Raw genomic sequence first — 17714 nt, 5'->3', positions numbered from 1 at the left:
AATTCATCTGTCATGCTACTAAGTACATGAGTGTATGTGGAACATACATCCCTACTTTCATTAAAGGAGGCGGCAAGAATGTCACCAATAGTTCATTTCAATCGACAAAGAATACAGGAGAAAGTTTTTAGGAAAAACTACAAATAGCATATAGACATGATAGTTTTTTTAAAGAGACAAACACCATTAAAACACTTCATTAGATTTGAACTTTTCATGATATTGTGATTTCAAATCTCTTTCCTAATTATTTTTTTTTAATGTAAGAATAATAAATAAATAAAAAGTTATGGGTGAGTCAAATTAATTTTTATGAATCTTTACATCCCTAAATACATCTTTATTTACCGATTTGTTTCTTATTCTATATATGGAAGAAGAGATCAAATTTTGCATGAGAAAGTGCAAAAAGAAGGAGAGTCTCCAAAAACTCCACATGTATATGAATAAAAACAAAGACAAGTTGAGAGACAAGGTAGTTGTGATCGCACATGTTCTCATTATGGCTTATCTGTCATGACTATAGTATAGATATTGTTTATTTTGAATCTAATGATTCATGTCATTTTAAGTTATGTGATAAGTGAATCATTTGTGCAAAATGTTTAGACGAGAGTTCTAGTGACAAAAATGGAAGGAAGGGAGCTAAGGAAGAGAGAATCAAGAAGAGTAAAATGAAGAAAAATAATGCCTTGAATTTTTCAAGTCCTTGAAAAAATATGCAGACCTACACCAAATTTCTCCACTCCAATCCCTTGGAAACATAACTTAGTAACCTTGGTAACCAGTTTGAAGCTACGATCATAATTACAAAATACAATTGTTCACCCATGTGAGTTGGAGCAACTTGTAGTCCATCTTAGTGTGCAATCAAATACAATTAACTAGGAGGTGGCATGCACCAAATTCAATGGAATTATGAGCCAATTAAATATTCCAAGAACGAGCTAGGCCTCTGAAAAATGGCCCACTGAGAGCCTAAAAGAAATCATCATAGGGTTAAATTTTGATTGGAAGCTACATATCTTCATGGGGAATATCATCCAAATTAAGCATCTCTTACTTCGCCTAGTCAGGAACTAAGAAAAGAAACACAGCACAAGATTTTACGTGACTTGTATATAATAGCCATGCACCTCCATGAAGCTTATGAAGAAAGTTCCACCATCTTTAAGAATGCGGTTAGTTGTAATCACCTCAGCTCTCAGATCAAAAATCCAAAACCAAATCTTTCAGTAAACCCTAAAATGATGCCTTAATACATGATAAATGAACTCATTCCAGATTACCAAATTTACATTGGGTTGGGTCATCATGTAACCAAGAGGACCCACACTTAGTACAAGAGCATGGTCCATCTCTGGTGATGAACAATGATTAACTGATTAAAGCGAATCGATGGATGCCTGTTTTGCTTTTTCCAGAAGAAGCCTTAGTAGTGGCCATGGTGGCACCATGGTGTGTAGACATTAGATTTTGAAGCTATAGATGGCTCATCTTTTGGAAATATTATGCTTGGGTAAAAGATCAATAATTGAATTAAAGGGAATTAAAAAAGATATACTTCATGGGTATTCCTTGAAACTTATATCTAATAATTCTGTTGCATTGGTTTAATCAAAAAGCTCCCATTGTGGTCCATGGAATGGCTTTCCTTTAATTGCTTTGCAGATATGTATAATGCTGATTGACAGTTATAATTGGAAAAAGAAGTGTCAAAAATTCATTGGACTACTCCCAGAAAAAAAGCAGATCCTGTACCATAAATGTTGTAACAATTCCAGAGGGAAGAGAAAGAGGGAGAGAGAGAGAGAGAGGGAGAGGCTGCAAACCATCTCAAACACAGACACTAGTAATATTAGATTAAATGAAACCAACAGATCACTACATGGCTGTACTTGATATAAGAAACTCACAAAATGCTCAATGATTTAGCTCTTCTTGGACCATAGGTCTTTCAACCATGATTCATCTAAAGCTCCCTAGATGATAAATACTCAAAATAAAAGCAAAACAAAACAAAGCAAAGCAAAACAAAACAAAAGCAAAAAAAGGAAAGATTGATGCCAGTACTGGGAGCGAAAAAGAGCGACTTGGGATCAGTAGCTAGATGTGCATCTTGATTCTCTCCATGGACTGCATACCTGAAAATCGAGAAAGATTTTAAAGTTCGTACAGTGAGGGGATACTTATACTGTAGATTAAATGTACATACAGTGACTGAGCTCAAGTGATCAGATCCCTACCCAAAAAGGGAAAATCTTATGATGAATATGGAGACTTGTTGCCGGAGTCCCTAGGCGCATTGCATCTGAAACACTCCATCCTGCTTGCAAAGTTGTGTTCATTGCAGCCAGACCTGTTTGATAAATTCAAATCATATTTATTCATAGAAAAAAGTCCTTTACTATATATATGTTTATATGCATGCATGTTTATATTATTTGAGTGTAATATTAAACTCATGATCAAATGAAGTTAGATGAATAGAGAAGGGTAATTATTCACCTGTTGCAAATCCAGTCACCGGATTTCCACCCGGAGCGGCCACTGCCACTGCTGCCACCACTACCGAACCCAAAACCCCTTGGACGAGACATATCGCCCTCATATCCGCCAGATGACTCGTCCTTCAACCCACCGCACTTGAAGCAGCTTGAGCGGCTGGCAAAGTTATGTGCTCCGCAGTTTCCAATTGTGCAGTACCAGTCACCAGGCCTAACATCCGGGCCAGTAAACCCGAACGATGAACTACCCCTACTAAAACCTCCATAATCTCCCCTATCACCTGGTCTTGGCTCTCCGCAGCGTTGGCACGAGTCCCTCCTTTGGAAGTTCAGATACTGGCATGACCTGCAGTTCCAATCTCCTGGTCGGCTCATTTTCCCTTCTCTAACATTCCACAAAAAAAAATAATAATAATAAATAAAATAAAATAAAATAATGTCAATTAAATAAAAATTAAGTTACTATGGCTAGGGAATACATAATATTAAACTATACACATTAGAGTTGGTAAATCTACTTGGTTTTTGTGGGGGGGGAACAGTATAAAATGAGGGTCAGGACCTTGAAATTATATGCATGGAACATAGAAAAGCATATTGGAATTAAAAGAAATGATGTAGAGGGACTCACATGGAGACAAGGATGAGTTGAAAAAGCGGTGTGGATCAATTGTAGTTGAACGGCTAGCTAGTAGCAGAATAAGAGGAGATAGTTTAGGGCACTTGTGATTTTGGTTTGTGGGTTGAGGTGGTTTATATAGTTGCTTAGGCCTCCAGAATCGAGGATCGAGGTAGCCGTGGAGGGCTAAGGATGTTCTTTCTTTTTTATTTTTAAAATTTCATATCATTCAATGTCATCCTTGAAGAATGGAATCACATAACCTAAAATAAGAAAAAGAGATAAAGAAATTTTGAGATGGATTCCAAAAGATGGAAATTTTTTTTGAAAATTTTGATAAAGCTCTAACTTATACCTTCTTTTGGGTGTAGAGACCAGATGAAAGTGCATGAGCACATACCCTCCCTCAAATCTCACATCCAGAGAGTTCCGAAAATACCCTTCTTTTATCCATTCAAAAGCTTGTTATATGTAACTTTATGTTCATTTATTATATGGTTTTATCAGGGAAATGTTGGCCATACTCAATTCTTGTGAAGTTTTTAGGATCCCCCAGTTCAGACCCATCAAATAATTTCTTCATTAGAGCTCCATGAACATACAAAATGAACTTAACTGTAACACCCAATTGCATTACAATTTGTGTGTAGTTTTAGCTTAGAACTTGTTAAGTTGCATTGGTATCCTTTCATGCAAATTGAAATCGAAATTCGATCGACCCGTTTTTCCCTTCCTTTTCAACTTTATCACAAACGATTCAAAATCAGTTTGCATGCAGATTCACAAGCATTTGAGAAAATGGGCATACACCTGCTGCACAGCTCAACCTGCAAATGGATGGATTGAATACAAGGATGAAGCAGAGCCCGACATTGAATTAGATTCAACCTTCATTTTTCAAGCTTAGCGAAGCCGATCGAAGCTCCCATGTCCCCACATACATGGCAAAACAAGATATAATACAATGTAACCTCTAGGCATTAATCAAGAAGAAGCTCATCCAAGAATTCATAGAAAAACCTTTTGACTATGGCACTCAGGGCCCTCAGGTGACGAGTTAGTAAAGTGAATTAGGGTTCACAAAAGCACAGTATCGCACAAGTGCTTTCTTGTTGACTCAAAAATTGGATAAGGAGGAACAAAATCCACTATTTCTCACCAGACAAAATGGATATTCCATACATTAAAAATATAACCTTAAAGAAAAAGACCCCACAGCTTATTCTTATCTCAAAAATCACTAGGAGTCATGTCTCCTTTCAGTAATATACTTGAGCCCACGCATCCTAACATTTACTGTTGAGGAAAAATTGCTGTCGCTTTTCAATTTTGAATATTCCATTTTTTTTTCTTTTTTTTTTTTGTGTACTTAGGTAATATTTTTTCCCCACACAAGTCAAATGGGGTTAACCCTAATTTTAACAAAACAATGGAGCATCATGTTACATGAGCTTTATATATATGTATATATGTATATGTATATGAATATGCTTAATTTTAGTGGCCCAGTACATGGATATGTCCTACACTTTGGAGTGGAGCAAGTTTTCTTCAAGATCTCTATATCAAACAATTCATTCCCATGATTGATCACACAACATGGCAGTGTAAAGTGGCTGTCCGCCATGTCCGGCCCACAGAAACCAGCATCGATCTCATGAAAAAGGGGTTAAGAAACCAGTGGCTTCCTGCTCAGATGGGTATAATGCCTTGTTATTTGCACATAAATTAGGCTTCAAACCTTGGATCCTTTTCCCTTTGGACAGTCATGGAACAAGAAATTTTATATCATCCATGGTCTGTACTGGACTTCTATAAAAAAATCAGCCAATTAATGACTAAAAAAATGACAGTTAATTAGGATTTTATCATTTGATTTTTTTAAATGATCTTCTAATCTTGCTTCCTCAACCACCCAGAATTCTTAGCCTAATATTCACGAATATTGATGTCTGCAATTTTTATTTTTTTTCTTGGGGTCGCTCGTGCATGTCAGATTTCATGAAATGGAGGGAGATATTTGGCAACAATCGAAGCCGTAGCCGAATCCGAGGTAAAAAGTTGCATGGCAATAACTTGGAAGGACGTGGGCTTTTAATTTATTTTAATTATTTAATTTGATTAGGTTGCGTAGGTTGATTGAGATATCCAAAGAGATGACATCTCTCTTTATATGGCCATATTTTGATGGTATAAGAGGAAGATATAATTAAGAAATGAGGGTTTCAAAAATTAAAGAAAGGAAATGGTAGAGTTTCGATAAAGATAGTCGAAACTGATGATGGAAGAGAAGTCTTCGAGGCTCAATTTGACCATCTTTTTTTCTTTTTTGATCTTTTCTTTTCTTCGACCTTCACTGCAATGGCTTTTTCACTGTCAGTTTAATTTATTTATTTATTTATATATGTGTGTATATATAGTTTTTCCTCTTATATTCATTTTGAATCCATCTCTCTCTCTCCCCCCTCCCCCCGTCCCCGGTCTCAAAAGAGAAGGTAGCATCAGCCCACCACTACTCTCCATGAAATAGAGATGGGAAAAAAAAATAGGGCATGAGACCATGCACCCACCATTTTCTTGGGGACCGGTAAAGAAGGCTGTAGCAAACTGTGAAAAAGCAAAAGGAAAGAGAGACTTATTCGATTCTCTTTGGGAAATGCTGCCATGCATGACCATGACCAAACCCCAATGCCCTCCCTAACGTATACATTCTTTATACTTTCCTCTTTTAATATCTTCATACTTAGGCCATAATCCTTCCTTCAAAATGCTTTTCCATACAAATAAGAACTCACCTGAATTTTGGATTTTTAATTTTTAATTTTTAATTTTTAATCCAAGTAAAGAAAACTCATCTGGGGTTTAAACCGACTCTAAGAACAGCACAGCAGAATGTTTAATGTTAGATTCTTAATTTTAGTAAAAAGATATATGGAATTATTTAATGTTATGTTCTTATTATGAAATACAGTGTCATGACCTTCTAGTAACGTTTTGGATATTTAAAGTATGAAATGCTTCTTAAGATAGGGAGGTGAAAATTTGAAATATATGAAGGAGGAACACAAAAGTTGAAGTGAAATATTTTTGAAAAAATAATGTCTTGCATTAACGGATACATATGAGTTATGAGTATTGGGTTGCATGCACGTGGGGTGGTAGAGACGTCATAACAATGATAAAAGTTAACTCTTTTCTTTTACTTTTTAATCTTTCAATATCTTTTTTATCTTTTTCATGTTTATTTTTATTATGCTCCACACTCCCCATATGTTCAATTCATCATTTTCTACTCTTTTCCTCGAGCAAACCCTAAAATTTCAAGCTTCATTGTTAAGGCCCTTTTAGGGATTTTACTAATGAAGTGACTAATACATCTTCATGGAATTTTATTAATGAAGTAACCGGTACAGCTTCTTTGTTGCTCTACAAGTAGAGATGTGCACAAGAGACACGTCAATTACTGTAAGGGATGAATAGGGACTGGTTAAAGCAAAGATAGGAAGATAAGCTTCCACTCCTTCGGTAATTAAGTTAATCATGATATTTTTAATAAGAAAAGGCAACAAACAAAGAAATTAAAAAGAAATAGGAAGGGAGAGAGCAAGAGAGAGAATTGACTTATTTTCCTAATTCCCTTGGTCTCCTTTAGAATATTTAATGGGGTGGGCTTAGGATAGTTAGGAGCAATTACCATGCCGGTGTATGGTTGAAGTGTTCATACTTCATTAATGCTTCATTAGTAAATAACTACAAATTCCTTTATTTAGAGATAGAATATTATGTATGCTGTAATTATAAAGTCATATTCAATCATTTTTAATATTTACGATCACATTATGCTTCAACAGTTGATTCATGAGTTGATAGTCAAGGGTTTCCAACTCATTCCCTTATTAGATGCTCTTGGCAGTCCCTCTCCCTTGGAGAATGTATACATGTCCTTCTCTTACACATTTCACTCTCATCTTTCATCCTCACACTTCCTCCCCACATCCTCATTTTACTAGGTAGTGTTGGGTTTTTCCTCATGTGGAAGACCCAAAATTTAAGGCCTCTTGGGCCTTTATATAAATGGATTAGAAAAAGAATCTTTTTTCTTCTTCTTCTTCCAATTTTTCGCAGCCACCAAAGATAGGAGAAAAGAGAGAGAAATGGGAGAACCACCATTTTTTAAGTTAGAGAGAAAAATTCAGTTTTTTTCTTCACTGCCCAGATTTCATCAAAGGTCCGATCCCACTTTGTCTGTGGACCGATCGATCTGAAATTTGGAGGAGAGGTTCATGACTCATTGATCTTCATTCTGAACGGTGGAGATCGAATTTGGAGATCCGGACAGTCGTCTTGCAGTCCGAGAACAGAGCCTCCGTTTTGATGTGTTTTCTATCCGGACAGTTTTGATCATGAACTCCGATCAAGGTTAATCCGTGGTTCGATTGAGCCGATTTTTGAAAAGCACATTCAGAACTCATTGATATTCATTCTAACGGTGGAGATTGGATTTGTAGTTCTGAAAAGTTATATTTTAGTCCAAGAACAGTGGTGTATTTGGTGAGATCTGTGTATTTGGTGAGATCTCTCTAATGTTTTTATGCAAAGTTGTTGAAATTGTCAAGATCAATTTGTCTTGAGATATGGTTGATGTATGCATCTAGTTTTATCTAAAGAGAATTGTGTAACCCATTAATTATATTAGTGGAGTTTTTTAAGTGGTCTAAGGGTCCCGTGGTTTTTACTTCTCATATTGAAGAAGGTATTCCACACTAAAATTATTAGTGTTCATATACTTATTGACTGGGTGTCTTCTTGCTACTCTATTTGATTGATTCATATTATGTTCTCATAAGAGGGGATAAAACCTGGTTGTGCATTATTTGTATTTATCTCATTAGGTAGGGGATTAAATAGACAAAAAAAATCAAAAAGTCCTCACAATGGTGGACTCTTTGCCAAGAGATTTGATAGATGTGCTAGGATGATTATATTGGCTCGATTCCCAAAGTGGTCATTATTTTGCTATCTATTTCAAGGGTGTCCTTCCACTGTGTTTCTTCTTTTACCTCCTTGTTTCAATTTCTTTGCCTTTGCAACCTTGTTTTTCACTATCCTAGTGCCTTCACTTTTCAACTTGTCTTGCCTTTGGCATGCATTTTTCTCTTAAGACATCATTTATGGCTTCTAAAAACATTGTTACATTCTGTCGATTCCAAATCTCTCCTTCATTAAGGGTTTTAGGGTTATTTTACTAAGACTGATTGCAACCTTTGCACGATGGTGAAGGCTATTTTCCAATGGAACACTTGAAGGTTGGGTTTTACTTGCCACTTCCAAAATTTCTAAGGCACCTTTTCAATTTTGTGAGGGTATCATTGTATCAATTCAATCCCAACACCATGAGTGTTCTTATTGCTGGTACACAATAAACATGACCCTAGCTACCACTTAAGTTCAAGGGAGCTTTTTTTCCTTTCCTAGGTTAAGAAGCATAAGATTGGCACATAATATATTAGTTATAATGACACAATCAATGCCTTATCTTCAAGATCCTTGATAAAGAAATGGGAGGAGCAGGGACACTTTCTAGTGAAAGACAGTCTACAAGCCTTTAATAGAGGGCAAGGAAGGTATGTTAATGGCCAATCTCCCCTATCCATCTTTTTTTTTTTTTCATGGTTCAATTTTGTTCCCTTTCTCTCATAAAATCTAAGGGCTACTAAGCGATCCATCACATCTCACCAATTGGGTCAATGTGTCAATCCTCATACACTTAGAAGCATGCCCTAGTCGTTTTGGTTCAAGGTGCCACTACATTTGACTACTGGAATTTAACATAGGTTCATGCTCTTCCTATTAGCGTTTAGGAGTTTTTGATGTTCTTTTATAATGACATCCCCCTAAAGGAAATTACATCACTAATTCCTATTAGAATAGAACTCTTAAAAGTATAATATGTTGTAACAAATTTGGAATTTATTATTTATTAATAAAGTCTAGTTTCACTTTAATCAACCCTCATTCCATGCATTGTACCTTATGAACATTCTAGCTTGCATCTTTTGCATTGTACATAACTTGAGTATATTAAGAGTTACATGAAAAATTCAAATTATGGTTTCCTTGCAAATAGATGATTTGTTCATAGTTGATTTGAGGGCTTGGGCAATCCAGTAGAAGCTATAGTGCACTACCTCCTAATTGGGAGAATGACTAGTCTTGACTATCGGGATAGGGTTTCCGTGATGAGTGCACTGGTGTGTATAACCACATATTGGATAGAACTTATGGTGAGTCATAACATAAAGTTATCGAGTAATTTTGACTTTACCAAGTTACTACATTATGTTATCTCTCAATCTTGAGAGAATATTATATTTGTATCAAAGTTAGCAATAGCTTTAACCTACAAGTGAAATCTTAAAGTGATCATACATTCCCTATAAATTAGGTCACTATCAATGAAAGTTGGTAACAATATGTATTCTCAATAGAGACAACATAATATTTCATGAGATTGAAACAAAGTGTCCTTTTAAGTGATCTTAAGAAAGTGTGTTCATGTAAACTATGATATGGTTGTTCCTAAAGTGAAACTTGATATAAGTTCTTGGTGTGTTAAGATATGCCGATTGATCACATAATAGGAAGATTTATAACTCAAGGATAGTAGAGGTAGTCTTGAGAGGACGATATCTTTTACCTCGTTAAGTTACAGATATTGGTTCATGAAGAGACTATATACAATAGATAGCAGGTTATAGACCGAGCGCTTAGTATGTCATTATCATTTACATAGGACACTACAGTGCAGTTGAATCTCTATGGTAGGATGTTGAATCAACTTCAAATTTTGATTTTGAGAAAGCCAATACTATCTTATGGGTACCTCATATACCTTATTGGTACGGTTTATAAAGGTTGGATTCACTCTTAGTTCACATATGTGTATAAGGACGTTTTGGTAATTACACAATATTACACAAAGGTAAGTGAACGATATCTCTGAATTGAGCTAATTGATTAATTAGAGGACCATATGAGGTTAATTAATTAATTAGGACCCTATTTGAGTTAGATTAAGTGATCCAAGCTCATAATAAGTTCAATGAACTTAAATCCAGTAAAGAACCTTATAAATACTCCTTTAGGAGTTAAGGTTTTCATACTTTCAGTCTTCCACCATTAAAATAGAAAAAGAGCCCTAGCCTCTACCCTATCAAACCTCCCTCACTGTTTGTGTGCTAAGAAACAAGGGAGATCCATCAAGTATAAGATTTTGGGTGTACGAGATCACTTCCAACAACTGCAAGATTGATTTTCACCAAAAGGAATTGATTTGGTAACATCTAAATCAGGGATATTGTTTTCTAAAGCACTAATTTGGATCCTTTTGTGTTCAAATTTGTCTATTTTGTTTCCATTTCATAGGATTTAGATGTTTTAAGTAGTTTTCATGCACCTAACCTGATCTTGGGATCTATAAGGAACAAAGTGATTCGAGACTCCCTACAATTCTAACCTCCTCAAGGCTCTTGGGATCCTTGTTACATTGCCCCCAAATAAGTAGGCAATTGTTGGAGAAGGAACCACTTAAACTAAAAAAAGAAGCTTGAAAAAGGCATATGTGGTTTCTTGGTTGATTGCAAAGTTCCTCGCATAACAATTAGTCTATGAGAAAGGCTCGCTAAAAGAGGGGATCGAGCAGACTACCCTGAGTCCCCTATCATTTCTCTATCACACTAAAGACCCTCAAGTCTATATATATATATACCACTCCTTGTGCACAAAAAATCTTTTCCTTACCTTCTCCTCCCTCCCTTAGTGATTGACTTAGAGGCTAGGGAGAAACTTCCATAGGGAGAAGGCAAGGCATTTCCTATCATGTTGTCTTGGCATGGGAGGGAGCCTTGCTTGGCAAAGATTGCTCTATCTAAGGATGATAACAAGGAGTCCTCCTCCTGCAAATTCTCCCATGAGAGTGGAGAACCTGGTTCAATGCCTTCAATCCCCATGGAGTCTTGCAGAGGAGTCCATTCAGACATTAGAGGGCAAACTAGAAAGATGGATTACTTCCCTTCAAGAGAGAAAGATGGGAGTGTCGGTTCTCCAAGCATCCTTTTCCTTCCACAGATAGAGAATGACTGCATCTGGGCTAAAACAATTGGCCTACACATGGAGAAGGCCGCCTCCTCTGTTCCTCCGTAACTCCATGCGTTAGGATTCTAGGTATATCCCTTGGAATTTGCACGTGTCCCTGTATTCCACGTGTCGCTCACTGTTTTTCATTCCCACAGTTACTCAAGTCAGGTACCAACACCACAGCCCAAGAACAAGTGAGGCATTGGAAGTGATGGGCATGGAAGAAGTAAGGATTGCCAAGTGGATTGGTACCATCCTGCTTGTAATGGCCTCATACTCTCTGGGTCCAGTTGGGCTGAACCATTTCTAACTGGTAATGGGCTTAGGCCCATTTCCCATGGCAGTGGATTGGATTTACTAATTCAGTACACCCCCAGACTCTCTCATCAAAAACCTTCATGTACATCAAACAAAAACATTTGAAGCAAACAAAAGAATAGTACTACCTTAATCCTACATAGGAATCACAGGCCTACCACAGTTTTGTTCTTCATAGAGAGGAACAATCTGTGTTTATGACTAATAAATTCAACACCACCATCTCATTGGACTGCTATCTGGCATATATTTCTGAAATTGTGACATCGTTCATAGATCGAGCTCTTTTCCTACTAGATGATGAATCGCCCTCGGTCCCGCCCATGTGAGTTAGAAAGGATGGCTCCTTCGAATATGGCATAGCTGCGGTTTCATTGCCAAGTATGGAAACAACTTGGGACATGGTAGGCCGATCTGCAGGTCTTTCTTGCACGCATAGCAGACCCAGTTGGACATATCTATAAATTTTACTTGTAGAACAAGAATGCCTTCTTTTGGAATCCACCAACTCCATGCTTTTGCCTTCTTTCCACAGGTTCCAGGCCTGAAATTAGTGAATCAATGTGAATTCCAAAAGCTCAACATATCAAGAAACTCATATCTAAATTAGTGAGCAAATTTAGAGCTAGTGTCTTACATGGCCTAGTAGGTTTAGAAAATGATCAGATACATTAAAGGGAGACATTCCTTTTCCCACTTACAATCTCTAGCACAATAACCCCAAAGCTGTAAACATCGGATTTTTCGGAAAAAAGGCCTTCCATGGCACACTCTGGAGACGTATAACCACTGTTCCACCATGTTCACCAAGATATGTTTATGCATTTGATGAAAGGAAGACAGATGAACCATGAGTGAGCTTATAGTTCTTGGGGAGAAGTTAATTGTTTCTACTTACTATGTGCCGACAACTCTGTTTGTTTTTGCTCTGATCTCATTCTCCCCAAAGATTCTAGCCATGCCAAAATCTGATATTTTCGGGTTCATGTCAGCACCCAGCAAAATATTGCTGGTCTTCAAATCCCGATGAATTATCCTTAATCTTGAATATTCATGAAGATAAAGTAGTCCTTGAGATCCCTTCGATGATGTTGACACGGTTTCTCCAATCCAATAGTACCCGTCTTGTTGAACCTGCATCACATTTATAGTCAATTCCATTAGTGAAGTAGCAAAAATGAAATTCATGAAGATCAATTGCGAACATATAAATTTTCACAGACCAAAAATGAGGAATCCAAACTTTTGTTAGGCATGTACTCATAGATTAAGGTGTATTCTTCTCCTTGAATGCAGCATCCCAAAAGTCAAACAAGATTCCGATGCTGGAGCTTGGAAATCCGTGTGACTTCATTTTTGAACTCCTCTAATCCTTGCCCAGACCTCTGGGAAAGTCTTTTCACTGCAATCTCCTGTCCTTCTACCAACTTACCCTGAGACACACAAAATTATATGCCAAAACTCTTATCTCTTGAATGCATTACTAAAGAAGGCTTACCATCATTTGGCAGATAGAAAACACTATCATTTACCTTATAAACTGGGCGATAACAGCCTTCTCCTAGCTTATTAGCATCTGCAAAGTAATCTGTGGCAGCCTCTAAGCTAGAAAAGCTGAATAATGGTAGCTTTTCATGATCCTTCTGTGTTAAATTCAAATTCTCTTGCGCTTCTAACTTCATTGACTGTTCTTATATTAACCTTAGGATTCCACCTCCTGTCATCTTGACTCCTTTCTTGGTTTTCTGATGATCACATTAACAAAAAGATTCTCATTGCACCATGTATGGTTTAACTAATATCTGATAATTTTGTCCACTGACAAAAGACAGAACTGAACCTCTAGCTTTATATTTGCGATTCCTCCATATGAGATAGCACAACAAAGGGACTGCAATAGACCCCAGTAAGGAAGCCAGGGGACCCATAATAATTATCCAAACCCTCCTGCTCTTCCTCCCACCATCTCAAGCAAATCATGGTTGGTTAGCACTTTTGAAACAGGAAAAAAATGGTTACTTCTAATTTATGCCCTAACTGGATTGTCACCCACCAAAAATGATGGATGAAAACAAGAAAAGAACGGGAGGGATATTGTATACTTATTAAAAACAATGTTCAAACTAATCAAATGTGAATTCTCTACCGCTATTCGGCAATTAGGTAAGAAAACAATCTTATAGCGAGAATTCCGATGCACCTAACACATTTGACATAAATAAAAAATATCATATAAGGGTTGAAATCATCTTGGTCTATTACCAAAGAAAAGATATAAACAAGTATTATAATTATAATTATAATTAGTCATACATGACTAGTATTTTTGATGTTGTTATCACCTTCATGTGATTGAAAAAGACGGAACATGTAGAATATTTCACATCTTATTCTTTTTGTGCGTTTTGTATAAAGTAGCCATGTTCAGACGTACCATGCCCTCCTCGGATGTAAATGATCCCTCCTCCTTTCTCTTTGATGTCCAAAAGATCATTTCTGTTGCCATAATAAAGGTGACATCTGGTCTGACCATGAAACAAGAATCTGCAGCCTAGGCTGATCGGAAGACGAGCTAAACCATCCTAGTTTCATGCCTGGAAGGTATGAATCAGTTGGATAATCAAAACTTTGCCAAATTGTTTCATCCTCATGTCTAAGAATTAGGTTTCTGGAATCAAGAAGTGTTGCAGTTGTGTTACTACTAGTTGCAAGCATCTCTGAGTGAACGATCATATCACCTGCCCGTTAATGTCAAGTTCCCATCATCCCTTATCTGAAGAACGCCAGAGGAATCCAGTATGGGGTTTTCAGGGATGGCAACCCACACTGCCTTCTTGTTTACATCGTCCTTGAACCAAATTCCCAGAAAGTGATTGCCGGTAGACTCATCAGTGAAGAAGCCTAATTCAAAAACCCCACCTGCAGAAACTAAGGTTTGATTTTCCCTCAGGGTGTCTTTGTGTCTAATGGTGTCTACTGCACGGGATAAGAACACGGAGAAGCTAAAGCACATGAGATGTGAAACAAGAGAAAGACACCCTTCTGTATAAACTCTTATGTAGGCCATTTCAGCTGAGAAGTTGAAGACACAATTGATCTTGCAATTGAGTTCGAAAGACATAGTCCGGCACCTTCCTTTAGCTTTCCTACTTGTCAAACAAGAATGTTGAACTCCTTATGAACCCAGCTGTACGCTTTTATTTTATCTTCATTCTAATGTTTTCGTTTTTCTCCCTACACTTGACCCGCAGAAGAGTCAAATGGTAGTGGGTTTGGGTTGAACCTCCAGATGATGCAGCAAACACCATGGTTTTTGTTGGGATAAAGCAAAGACAAAGAGAAGAAAATAGCAAATCAATATAGCATTTTACTATGATAAACCATGACCCAAAAAAAAAAAATCATAAAGAGAAGAAAATAAGACCATGAAGACAGAACAAAAAGACTCAGAAGAGTCAGAACATATGATTCATCTTAAAGTCTACATCCATGGCAAAATGACGAAAAACTAGAGCTCTAGCTAGAACACTATGTTTTAGTAAAAAAAATGTTAAGTGCTTTGAAATCAATTGAAAATTGGGAAATTTGAGAAACTTCTCTAATAATTTTGACATAAAAATGAGCAAGGAGCAAGACAACATACTGAGTTGAAAGCACGTCTGGACGGTTTTGGGCACTTTCTACAGGACGACATACTGAGTCACATTGAACAGGTATTGGAAATGTGAAGGAAATAGAATAAATGTACTCAATTTAATTCTATACAAGAATTACATGCTTATATATTTGTCCTTGGGAAGAAACTGTTTCTACTTGCCATGTCCCGAAACTCTAATTGTTTTTGCTCTAGTCTCATTCTCCCTAAAGATTCTTGCCATGCCAAAATCAGAAATTTTGAGGTTCATGTAACCATCCAGCAAGATATTTGTTTTAGCATTTAAAGTACTTTTGTTATGGAGGAAAAAAATGGGAGTTTTGGGTCAAAATGGCCATTTAAAAAAAAAAAATTGTAACATCTAACCATTCTTTCAAACTTATGTTCAAATTGGCCTCTTTGATGCCATGTAGGCGTCATGTCATTAAAAATATTTTTTTTCGTCATTTTAGTTAAAGCCGCAGTTGGCAACTGCGGCTTCATTTTTTAACTAAAGTCGTAGTTGGTAACTGTGGTTTCATTTTTGAACTAAAAAAAAAGTCACAGTTGGTAACTGCAACTTCATTTTTGAACTAAAGCCGCAGTTGGCAACTGCGGCTTTAGTTAATTTTTTTAAATTTTTAAATTTAATTAAAAATTATTAAATTACAAATGATGATTGAAATTTAAAAATATACTTAAATAATAAATTATTTATATTTAAATTTAAAAATCTAGTATTATTTCAACAAACATAAATTGATAAATAGAAGATATTATAAATGAATATTTTATTTATGAATAAATTAATAATATTAAAATAATAAACTTATATAACATATAAATAATATATAAATTTGTATAATTTATTAATTTAAGATATTTAATTTGTTGTTTTTTAAAATATTAATTTATTTGTATTATGATAAATTTATCTTTATCAAAATAATAGTATACTTTTAAACTGCAGTTGATAACTGAAATTTCAATTATAATTTTTTTTTACTTTCAAATTTAATTAAAAACTATTAAATTACAATTTATGATTGAAATTTAAAAAATATATTTAAATAATAAATTATTTATATTTAAACTTATTATATTTAAACATGAAAATGTTTAAATATAAATAATTTATTATTTAAGTATATTTTTTAAATTTCAATCATAAATTGTAATTTAATAGTTTTTAATTAAATTTGAAAGTAAAAAAAAATTATAATTGAAATTTCAGTTATCAACTGCGGCTTAAAAGTATACTATTATTTTAATAAAGATAAATTTATCATAATACAAATAAATTAACGTCTTAAAAAACAATAAATTAAATATCTTAAATTTATAAATTATACAATTTTATATATTATTTATATATTATATAAGTTTATTATTTTAAGATTATTAATTTATTAATAAATAAAATATTCATTTATAATATCTTCTATTTATCAATTTATGTTTGTTGAAGTAATACTAGATTTTTAAATTTACATATAAATAATTTATTATTTAAGTATATTTTTAAATTTCAATCATAAATTATAATTTAATAATTTTTAATTTTTTTGTTGGCAACTGCGGCTTTAGTTCAAAAATGAAGCCGCAGTTAACTAAAATGATGAAAAAAAATATTTTTAATGATATGATGCTTACGTGGCACCAAAGAAGGCAATTTGAACATAAATTTGAAAGAGTGGTTAGATGTTACAATTTTTTTTTTAAAAGAGTCTTTTTGACCCAAAACTCAAAAAAGGGGTACTTCTATTAGGGCATCTATATATGAAAATCCAAAATGATGCTACGCGATGACTAGCAAGAGATTTTCACTTTCTTACATTGGAGGATATGCCATTTAACTGTGCCAAAGAAGCTTACTATCGTATTGGAGAACTTATCATTTTTCCTAAATGATCATAAACCCTGACTGTCTTGCCCTATGACTCCTATCTGCAGAACTACACGCAATATGAAATTCTGTAAGGCTATTAGGTAATTTAAATAAGTGCTGATTTATTCTCTTTAACCAACTCAAGGAGAAGCTGGTAGCACCAGTCTCATGGCCCGGTTATAGGTCTCATATACACTCCTAAAAGCTTAAGCTAATGGGGTTAGAAGTAGTCTCACATATAAGATCCAACTAACGTTGGTAATCAGCCAATGTAGGACATTGAACTTTCATACGTCTTACATCATACTCCCTCCCTCAATTGTTGAAACCCATGTTAATGATCACAGGGCAAGCTAGGTCAAACCTTACTTTGATACCAAATGATGCAATGCCGCATACACTCCAAAAGCTTAAGCAATGAGGAGTAGAGGTTATGACTCTTATGTGCAGAACTACATGCAATATAAATTTCAATGAAACTATTAGGTAATTTAAATAAGTGTTAATTTATCCCTCTTTAAACAACCCAATGATAGGACAGTGGCATTGGCCTCATGGCCTAGTTGTAGGTCTCATATGCACTCCCCAAAAGTATAAACTAATGGGAGTTAG

The 17714-nt window shown here is 35.3% G+C and overlaps 1 protein-coding gene and 1 pseudogene across 1 annotated transcript; both read right to left on the bottom strand.

The window, feature by feature from the left end:
• Positions 1 to 1819: 1819 nt before the first annotated feature.
• On the bottom strand, positions 1820 to 3276 carry LOC117913088 (TATA-binding protein-associated factor 2N-like). The gene is made up of 4 exons (XM_034828000.1): positions 3139 to 3276; positions 2509 to 2892; positions 2247 to 2359; positions 1820 to 2144 (listed from the first exon to the last, which is right to left on the bottom strand). The coding sequence occupies exons 2-3, from the start codon at positions 2880 to 2882 to the stop codon at positions 2263 to 2265; spliced, it is 471 nt and encodes a 156-aa protein (XP_034683891.1). The 5' UTR covers positions 2883 to 2892; positions 3139 to 3276; the 3' UTR covers positions 1820 to 2144; positions 2247 to 2262.
• An 8539-nt stretch (positions 3277 to 11815) lies between these two features.
• On the bottom strand, positions 11816 to 14647 carry LOC117912732 (annotated as a pseudogene).
• Positions 14648 to 17714: the final 3067 nt, after the last annotated feature.

This window comes from Vitis riparia, chromosome 4 (genome assembly GCF_004353265.1).
Source record: "Vitis riparia cultivar Riparia Gloire de Montpellier isolate 1030 chromosome 4, EGFV_Vit.rip_1.0, whole genome shotgun sequence".
In the NCBI taxonomy this organism is placed as follows: domain Eukaryota; kingdom Viridiplantae; phylum Streptophyta; class Magnoliopsida; order Vitales; family Vitaceae; genus Vitis; species Vitis riparia.
Note: the sequence above shows the minus strand (reverse complement) of the source record. Positions and strands in the feature narration are given on the sequence as shown.

Bases quoted from the DNA above. Each gene is read 5' to 3' on its own strand.
- LOC117913088 (XM_034828000.1), bottom strand. From the start codon at position 2,882: ATGAGCCGACCAGGAGATTGGAACTGCAGGTCATGCCAGTATCTGAAC. The intron at 2,360-2,508 runs GTGAATAATTAC...TTTATCAAACAG, and splicing joins GGTGACTGGATTTGCAACAG to GTCTGGCTGCAATGAACACA.